At 35.9% G+C, this 9,847-nt stretch overlaps 2 protein-coding genes across 5 annotated transcripts; both read right to left on the reverse strand.

Annotated features, from left to right (window-relative positions):
- Positions 1-763: 763 nt before the first annotated feature.
- On the reverse strand, positions 764-4,646 carry LOC122567964 (exosome complex component RRP46). 3 transcript variants are annotated; one of them, XR_006316934.1, is made up of 8 exons: positions 4,472-4,646; positions 4,300-4,413; positions 4,087-4,208; positions 3,875-4,018; positions 3,684-3,803; positions 2,938-3,032; positions 2,791-2,861; positions 2,504-2,648 (listed from the first exon to the last, which is right to left on the reverse strand). XR_006316934.1 is itself a non-coding variant. In XM_043727167.1 (6 exons), exons 1-6 carry the CDS (start codon positions 4,569-4,571, stop codon positions 1,403-1,405), a joined length of 708 nt encoding a protein of 235 aa, XP_043583102.1. In that variant the 5' UTR covers positions 4,572-4,646; the 3' UTR covers positions 764-1,402. The 3 variants fall into 3 exon arrangements, 2 of the variants coding, with proteins under 2 accessions (XP_043583102.1, XP_043583103.1); XM_043727167.1 differs by lacking the exons at positions 2,504-2,648; positions 2,791-2,861; positions 2,938-3,032 and adding an exon at positions 764-1,510; XM_043727168.1 differs by lacking the exons at positions 2,504-2,648; positions 2,791-2,861; positions 2,938-3,032 and having other exon boundaries at positions 3,599-3,803.
- Positions 4,647-5,001: 355 nt separating this feature from the next.
- On the reverse strand, positions 5,002-9,847 carry LOC122567987 (radial spoke head protein 6 homolog A). Of its 2 annotated transcripts, none has more exons than XM_043727218.1 (11): positions 9,637-9,847; positions 8,464-8,653; positions 8,124-8,332; positions 7,863-7,950; positions 7,419-7,670; positions 6,840-6,962; positions 6,581-6,734; positions 6,254-6,402; positions 5,825-5,995; positions 5,331-5,464; positions 5,002-5,245 (listed from the first exon to the last, which is right to left on the reverse strand). In XM_043727218.1, exons 1-11 carry the CDS (start codon positions 9,753-9,755, stop codon positions 5,221-5,223), a joined length of 1,614 nt encoding a protein of 537 aa, XP_043583153.1. In that variant the 5' UTR covers positions 9,756-9,847; the 3' UTR covers positions 5,002-5,220. The 2 variants fall into 2 exon arrangements, with proteins under 2 accessions (XP_043583153.1, XP_043583152.1); XM_043727217.1 differs by having other exon boundaries at positions 5,331-5,521; positions 5,769-5,995.

The raw sequence follows: 9,847 nt of genomic DNA on the forward strand, positions 1-9,847 counted from the left end.
CTCGTCGATGACACGGATAATCGCGTAGGAAGACTGCCGACAAGGTTGAAAACCGTCAAGCAAGGACGTTGGTAAGGATTTTTTACGTGTCAGTTAGTTGCTCTTTGCCTCTCTGGAAAAGGTCTAAGATACTCGGCAACGATAACCAGAATCGCGGATAGACCTCATTATCCTGTACGTTAAGGGAACCGTTTGTTGCCAGTTTAGAAACGGAGAACGAACGTACAAGCACGGCTGAATTTCAGTCACGGTAGCATAGTTACTTTCGAGCATAGTTTGCTTCGAACTCTGACGGAATTACAAATGATAATTGGCCAACTGGCAATTATCAAAGTCGGAGAACGGATCTGGGAAATATCGCAGAGAACGATCATTTTCGTACGGAGATGGTCGCAATTGCATTCCCGCGTAATTGGTTGCCATTCGTTTTTAATAGCGCCGCGCTACGGCGATAGGTCGAAATGTAGTACCACGTGCGCCGATGCAAATTCGCCGGACACGATATCGATATGCACATTTATTCTACCATATTATATAACTTTATTTATTCCACAATGTCACGTTCGCTACACGCCACGCTGGCTTTAACGAAGCAACATGCATAACCGATGCATATCTACTCTTGCATGGTAATGCAAAGATTATCGGAGAAGTCTATTTGTATGCATTGTTACATTGTTTCGAAATCGCGCGAATATGATCGATTACTTGAAATATTATGTAAAATTCAAAACTCCTGCGATAATATGACTATTGTATTTAAATTATTTATTGTATTTGAACTATTTCTACAAACGTGGTATTTTATAAATAGCTACATATATACATTATGTTTCACAGATAGGTATATATACATATGCATAGGTTATAGGTATTTATGTGTCTATGCATACTATAACCTTAAATCGTCTACCGCACGGTTCCCCTGAAAGCAGCCACAGAAATTAACGCAACCGAAATGATTGACACAGCTGAGTCAGCGATTCGTCACGACACTCAAGCTATCACGATGGAAGAGGGAAGTAACGAAACACTTGTATAATAATTCATTGTATCCAGTAGACAAGATGGCAACGAAAAGTCGTTGCTGTTATTAGAGAAGCATATACACGGTTCGTTAAAGCTGCACGAAAATTTACTATAATTGCAATCTAAGAAACGCCGATTGTTATGGCGCAAGTTAATGGGCTGCGATGATAAATGACCGCGAAACTTAAAGTTATATTGCTAGGGCGACGGAGGAAGTTGAGAAGCTACCTGTTGATTTGAATTTGCTTCTTGATATTTATGCATTACAGGGAAATATTGCGCGAGAATGTCTGGCGAGGCGATAACATAACTCTGAACATATTAATGCAATTGCGTGCGTTTGAGATATAAGAAAGATCATGCAGGTATCTAATTATATGTAATTAAATAATAAACTGATTAGACGAACTATCTCCTCGGAAATTGATCGAATTTGAAGTACGACGGTTAGAAGTACTTCCCAATTGATTCTAGCGCCGATCTGAAAATAGAAATAAGTACATCGTAATGAGGAATTGTGTTGCAAACAATGATAACAGAAAAATGATTAACTAGATTATTTACTGTGCTCGTTGTATAGTAAAAACTGAATTACGATTTATGACAGGGCAACAAGACGAAAACGAAATTTTCTTTAAACGTGACAAACCACAAACCGCGGATAAGAATTCGTCACTAAAGCTACAACTAGAGTGCACCACTTTACGGAGAAATTATTGGAGCCATCTGCAGTTATTGTATTTAACTAAACGCTAATTTCAAACGAAAGTTTGTAGGAATAGGATGTTAAAGTCTTGTAATATTCTATGTATACTAATAATTAATATTATAAAAATATTACAAAAAGTATTATAAAAATATAGCATTGAAAATTAGTCAGAATAAAGTTCTTATTCCGTGATATTATATCCACAGAGATATTCCGCCACATGTTCTGTAACACCGACCATTTAGAGGTTTTATTACGCCCTCTACAGTTTATAACATTATGTCGGACGTAGTTAGTTCGTTTGAACGCGCTTCGTTTACTTATACAAGATTTTAATGAAATAAACATTTGGTGATTAAATTTACTTCTCTGGACGTGAACTATTATCATACGAAGAAGAAATCGTAAGTAGTAAGGAGGATAAGTACGCTTTTATCATATGAACTTCAATTATATGAATTACGTATTCATCCCGCGATAAATTCAAATAAATGGAATTCTACCGTATACTCAATTCAAACATGAAAATTGGCAAAATTTGAAACAAAGTCAAGGTACTGAAGAAGTGGATATAACATAAAGTACTTTCTCGTATTCATCGATTTACAGAAGTTTGATATTAATTTATAACAGTTAAGCCATTAATTTATAACATCCAAGCAAATTTGAGCATTTAATGGAGTTCAATCACTTTTTATTATAGATTTTGCGTAACCTCCACTTCCACCATAGGATACGATATTTGAGGGAACGGAACACTTTTCTGAACAGAGGTAACATTAATGACGATATCTTTCGCGTCTAATGGCGAGTTGCATGCGACTTTTATTCTTCCAGTCATCCAATCATGTCGTATGGCGAATAGTCCGAATCGACACGGGTGATTGGTTAGGTAACGTAAATCTTTTACCTGCGAGTAATAATATTTTATGCTTTATATATCAATTCAGGATAGAGTTAATCGCTAATAAAACAATGATCGCTAGCCACCGTCAATTGATTTTAGGAAAATGTTACGTTAATTATTAGAATGTAAAAGTTGTATGTCATACTCGAATGTTTGAGACGTTTCGGAACCTCTCTCTAGTGTAAGCTTTTCGCATCCGGATGGTATGTCTGAGAACTGAAGGATGATTGTGTTGGTTAGCTTGATTCTTGCCATTTTTCCAAATCTAGTGTTAGGTAGACAGGTAGCATACCTTCTGGTGTTAGCGTTAATTATAAATGGGTAGGATCAGGACAGATCAGACAGTCTTCGATCGGGTAGGCGCGTTATAGCGTGTCCACCCTGTCTCTGGAATTCAAATTTAAGAAATCGACAGTGAAACTGGCTCGAGTAGAAAATACAACTTGTCTCTAGTTTCGCTTATCGATTATTCACATTCATTATAACGGTCGTGGTCACAAGATGAATTTCGAACGTATTTTTTTGCACGTACGTATATAAGATAATGGTTAACCATGGTTCTTTTTTTTTTTTTGTAATTAGAGATTTTTGGGACTAAATTTAGAAGAGACCCGACGAATTTAATGCAATGAAATGATAGTTGTGTTTGTTTTACTGTTACGAATAACGAGATATCGCGATTGTTTTTAGAACTTTTTGATTATTAGTTGCCACAATTTGCAATTTGCTTATAATTTTTCTCTAAATAAATAATAAATAAATAAATAAATAATTTTTTGTGTTTTCTTATATTTAAAGTTGATATTTGACAAAATTTATATCATTTTGATAAAGATTAAATAAAAATACTCATTTTTAATTGATTTAATAGATCATTAAATCGATTTTTTCGCATGTGGTAAAAAGATGGTAATGGCAAGTTGCTTGATCCTGACAGAAGTATTTAAAACATGTTTTGCAAACAATACATATATATTATATCACATTTGCATACTTTTTTACAAGATTTCTATAGAAATCAAATACATATTGACTAACTTGTTTACATTTTTCCATTGCTTCCAAAAATTCTGTCTCCGTAAAACAACCAACAGTATTACAACATATGACATCTTTTTTCATACTATCAAATGCAAATGTAAATTCTGCTCTAGCTTCCTAAAATGATCAAATAATTCATTAAATATCTCAATATTTCCCTTAAAGTATATAAATATTCCTTTAAATACCTGTAATTGAGTAGTATCAGGATCCAGTATAATATTTTCTGTGCCTTCCTGTATCATACAATTCACTGCTGCAATAGTAAATTTCATTGGGATACCAGCATTAATAAGTGCCAAGCATGCTGCATTTATTGTACAGGCTAATATCTAAAATTTATTCATATTTATTAATATATAGTATAAGGGGTTTTATACTAGGAATATAAAGATCATACCCCACCAGAATCTTCTAATTCTTGTACATTAATGCATATAGCAGTTGCTGGATGGAAAGTAACAATTATTGCAGCTTCACAAGTTTCTTTGATATACATTTCTGTCATTCTGTCATCCACCTCTTGAAAAAATTAATAATGCATTAATATCATTATATTGTTGAGCAATTGAATCAGGTTTCATTCAATAATTAAACATTTTGTTTCACTTACTTGCCGGACCTTTGATAGGACTGTATGATACTTCGACTGATGCTTTATCATAAATCATTTTTTGTGGTTTTGCTTCTATCGGTCCATATATTCCAGCAACTACAGCAGTATTTCCTAAAGTATATAAAACGTTATTAATAAATAATGATAGTGATAATTAAGGTTATCCTACCTTGCATTAGCATTGCCGATCCATCAGGCATTGAAAGTTGGTTTAATTCACAATTCATTGGTCGTAATCTAAATTCACTTTCCGGCGTTTCCTCAGACATGTCCGTTTTTTACAATTAAAAAGCATATGTTGTTAGTTATACTTGGCGGGAAATTCGTGGTTCAGAGGTTATAATATGATATAGAACAATATGTATATATATATATATATGTAGCACGTGCTGCAGTAATTCGAATCAAACGTTTAGGAAACAAAATTCCCTAGGAAGAAATTCCTATCTTACCGATTGAAAACTGATCTATAAGAAATGTTTTTTGCTTTAATTCTTAAAAAACGCTGTACACCATTAAAATATACAAATCACCATAAATATAGTTTTTAATACTTATATTGAAACATTTTCCAAACATTTTTCGATAGATATAAACTTTTAAAGATCATGTAGCTTTTCAATTAATTTTTAAATATTAAACTTAATTGTAATATATATATAATATATAGTATCATAGTTTTTCATATGCACATAAAGTGTTCAACATTAGAATATTATTTTCTTACATAGATTGATTTGAATAGTAAGAAACATTGTTCTCTCTCTCAAGATAAGTCAATTATAAGGGTACCAACAGTCGAATTCGTCTGTTTTACCAGTAAATCTAGATCCTTCTAGATCCAAACCTTACTGGTAACGCAGTTATCCAGATTGCTCATCTTCTTAATCTTCCTCTTCTTCTTCTTCCTCTTCTTCCTCAACTCCTTCTTCCTCTTCCTCTCCTGCAAGAACAATTCCTTTTTTGCATAACGCGAGAAAAATAAAATCTTCTCAATCCAATTATACTATTAATTTCATTGATCTTACCCATCGGTATAACTGGCGGAGGTGGCATCTGGGAAATTCTGTAAGCTTCTTCTTGTTCGAAGGTGGGATCTTGGATTTCCATAATCTCGGGACCGATTATGTACTGATCTTGCACAGGTGGCATGGACGGTGGACTGTAATTGTACGTGATGTATTTGTGACCCCAGCCGATGTACACGTTAGCGAAACGCCTGTGGAGAGACACCATTAAAGTAACATTAGCGTAATTTCTCGCGCATTAATTTTCCTTTAACGCGCCATAATTCCTCTTTTCCCGGTTGATTCGCCCCATGATAAAACCGTACCCCTCGTGGCCAAGCTTGCCGTGCTGTTTCTTCGATATCCCAAGGGGAATTTATACTCGTCGGCGACATAAATATCAAAGATACGTCTGCTTAATGGAAAATCATTATTGAGTAGGGGTTAGAGTGCACGCACCTTCCACAGGCGAACGCGAATGCGCCAGGCCAAATATTTGATCTAATTAACGCAACTGCCTGGTCAAGTTGAACGTGAGAAGATTGCAAGACTCTCCACGGTATTATCGAATCCACGATAGCGTCTTCCGATAGCGGTGTCAAAAGTGGTGGACCAACCTCTGCCTCGGGTCCAGCTCTTGTCTCCTCCTCCTCTTCTTCACCCACTTCCTCTTCCTCTCCAATTTCCTAATTTCATGATAAGTAGTCCATGATAGATATTTTCTATGTAGATATTTTCTATATAGATATATGCTAGCTCCCAATGTTAGATCGGTGCAATATTCATTTTAAAAATAAAATTTTGTTCTCGATTAATTTTATCTAAACTTTTTCGGTAAGATTCTTTTGTTTCGATCATAACGAAGTACATTTGGTCGTTTTAGAAGTTTCGCTTATTCTTTACAAACTTGTGTCTCTGTTGTTATTATTATAAGAAAGACTAACTTCTTCTTGTGCTGCCTTCGGATTCCACCATACGACGCGGCCTTGTTTCAAAAGATACGGTGCATGATGACACCAGTTCGACATGGAAGGGTCTATTAAATCCTTAATAGGCAAAGGATCGTAATGCACGTTCTCCGATAATACTCCACCTATACATGCAATGAATAGCATTTAAAGAATAATATATTTATATAAGGTAGAAAAATTCCTCTTTTATGATTAATAAAACGAGTCTTATATAAAACAGTAATGAGCGTTGCGAATAATTTATAGTACTGATCTTTCTTCTTCGAATTTTCTTCCAGATAAACACGAAACGTTATATACCTTCCTCCACTTCCTCCATCAACTCTTCCTCCTCGTCTCCGGCGCCAAAAGTGAAAAATCCAATCGGAGAAACTTGGGTGGTCGCGCTAATCCTGGCTATTTGTGCACGGAGATAATTCTTTTCGGTGCCAGGGAATGGTGGGAAAGTGTGATACTATAAATCGGAAATTTAATCGTGGTTCCTCGATTTTTCATATTTTTCACCTTTCTCTTTCTTTTTTATTTTATTTTTTTGTCTCTGTGGAAAATGAACACGTACCGGCGTTTCCAAATTTCCTGTGCAGTAGCGAACAATCTGTCGTGCAATTACTATCTGCTGCGGTGTAACCGGTGGCAGTTCGATCCACTTGTCCAAACCGGGCTCGTTGCATACAAAATACACCTGGAACAAAGTCGACCACCGGGATCACGCTCAGGAAAACACGCCCCGTGTTTTGCGTCGCATATTAATTCGATCGAACGTTGCGCTTTGAATGCTGTCGATGTTTTCCACGCGTACAATGTGATTCCACTTCGATTAATGGAATGTAACGTAATGATATCGTTACGTTTAATCGTTAGCCAGAAACCATGACTCATATTAGACAATTTTATTTTTAATTCTGTGGAAGTTGCGCTCCTAACTTTTTACGATACGTCGCAATTTTGCCTAAAAATTACACGAATACATGAAAAGCGTTTTATTTCTAAAAAAATAACACACGAACTACTACAATTTCCACAAGTTTAATGAAGCTCGATCTAATTCGCGTGTAACAATTAACTTCTATCTCTTTTTTCGGTAAAAAAATTTTGCTGTCTTTATTGTTCCTACATTAAAGATATTCGTGAAGTGTACCTTGGTATTCGCACCAGTTCCGATTCTCTCCGGCGGCACTTCCGTTGGCGGTACCCACGAATGAGTAGGTAGAGGCGGAAAGACGAGCTTCAAACCTTCCGGTTCTTTTTCTTCCGTTGCTTCAGCTACTCCCTCAGTTTCCTCCGTCGCTTCTCTTTCCATGTTTTCAGCAACTTCTCTCTCCACTATAGCCATTTCTTCCGCTCTGGTTCGCTCCTCTTCACGCCTCTGTTTCTCCTCCTCCGCCATTCTCTGCAGACGCGTGGACGATATTCAGAAAGTGCTTTGCTCTCTCTCTCTCTCTCTCTCTTTCTAAAATGAATTTACTCCGTCGTGTTGGCTTACAATGTTTCAGTGATTCAAGCGAATAATATCAAGATAGACAGTACTTGGAGTTATTTCATTGTGAAAAATGGAAATTTCGTTTCCAAGTCACTCGTTTACCTCTAACCTTCTGTTCAATTCCTCTGGTTGCAAGTCTGCTTCTACCACGTAATAATTTTTTGGACTGCCAAGTATCTTTCCCCAAAATCTATCATGTGAAATTATTAATTTAAGAATATTGTTTAAAAATTTATTCAGAACCTTTGTCCAAAATATATCGCGTGAAATTAAATTATTAAGGATTTCTATCCGAAATCTATCGCGCGAATTTATTCATTTTCGAACATTTCCTTTACGATAATAACATATCTCGGTATTTACCTGACATTTTCTATAGGAGACTCGGCCATGAGTTTTCGTATAGACAAATTAAGCAACACCATTTGTACTCGCGGCAATCCCACGCCAGTCTGTTCGAAATAAAATAGAAGATCCAACATGTTGGGTATTTTATTCTTCGTATCCCCCTCTTCCTCTTCCTCTTCTGTCTCGAGTTTATCTCCCTTGTCTTCGTAGATACTCTGAACATTCTGAAATTGCAGTAAGACGCTCAAAGTACCCGTCTAAATAACGACCAACTTCCTCGCGGTTCACGTTATTATTTTATACGACAGTTAAATCAAAGATGCCGGTTTAATCGTTAATTGCTGGTTGCCCCTACCTTGAACAGCTTGATGATCTCCTTCGCATCCTCATACTGCGCCGGTGCAACGTATACGTCTCGTAGATGATTGGACTGAGTCTTGAATCTCTCCTCCTTGACTTTTCTGCTGAATTCCTCGAAAATATCCACCGCGTTCTTTGGCCTCTCGGCGAGTATCTTCGCTAATACTTCCGTCAAGTGATCGTACCTAAGAAACGTTCGAAATCGAGAATAATATCTAAGGAAATGTTTACTACTGCGATACTTTCTATTTGTAGAGACAATGAGATCGACTCCGATCCTCGCTATTAATTGATTATAAGTTGAGCAATGAAACAGTCGAGTCTCTATTTCATTAAACACTTCTTTTATATTATAATATCGAGTCACATTCTTGGTACAGATTTCTTATCGATTCAATAAAGGAGGATTATATGTCTAACAAAGGTTAATTTAAATTCCAACTTTACTAGCAATTTTTGCAGACTGAGAATTACTAATTAAAAATTGTCTGTGTGTAATCTCTTCATGTACTATAGTAACATGATATGGTAACAATGACTGATCGAAGTTGCCTTAAGTAGTTTCCAGAAGATCGTAAGGCAAACTTATTAATAATAAATCGACCACTAAAATAGTTGATTATATTCAAAAGCGAGTAGTAGTCAAAGATAATATTTTTGATTTGATAACCTCGATAAGATTTCCTCGAAGCGTCTCGCTATTCCTAAGAAGCTGATATGTAATTATTATTAAATTCTAACTTCATAAGGGATGCTAAGAGATGTCTGTACATTTAGTTTCTTGTTTACAACGAGTATAATTCCAAATATACAATGATATACCGACCAATGATATACATACGTTCAAAAGTTTGGTACGCTGTCAGCCTTTTACATCAAACTAACCTATTCATACATTCTATCGAGAAATAAGAATATCGCGATCGTAACTGTCACTTTGAAATATAATCAATTACAATTCCTAACACGCTTCAAACTCTTCTTTCTCAGGAATTTCGATATTCGATGGTCGTTCTATATCCAGAAACAATTTTCTTTTAACTTTAATCAATTGATCGCACAAGAGGTTAATTCCTTTATCGTTTTTCAAATTTTCTACGTTCAACGATTCACCGATCCACCGATTAAATTCGATGGAGCAAGTCGCGTTTCAAATTCACGAACTCACAAGCTATCACCTGACTGTGGACTGTGTTTTTGAAGAAACTTTTTAGCACGCCGTATATCATGTTCCACGCAAGGAACATCGTCGGGCGGTACTTCTTCGATGTTATAGCTGTACGCCATCTTAAACGTCGATTTATTTTCTCCGCCAACGCATTTCTGTACGATTCTGCTCTTGTTTTCGATGCAAGCTACGCGAAATGTTTCTAATTTTT

This window comes from Bombus pyrosoma, linkage group LG5 (assembly GCF_014825855.1).
Source record: "Bombus pyrosoma isolate SC7728 linkage group LG5, ASM1482585v1, whole genome shotgun sequence".
Lineage (NCBI taxonomy): Eukaryota > Metazoa > Arthropoda > Insecta > Hymenoptera > Apidae > Bombus > Bombus pyrosoma.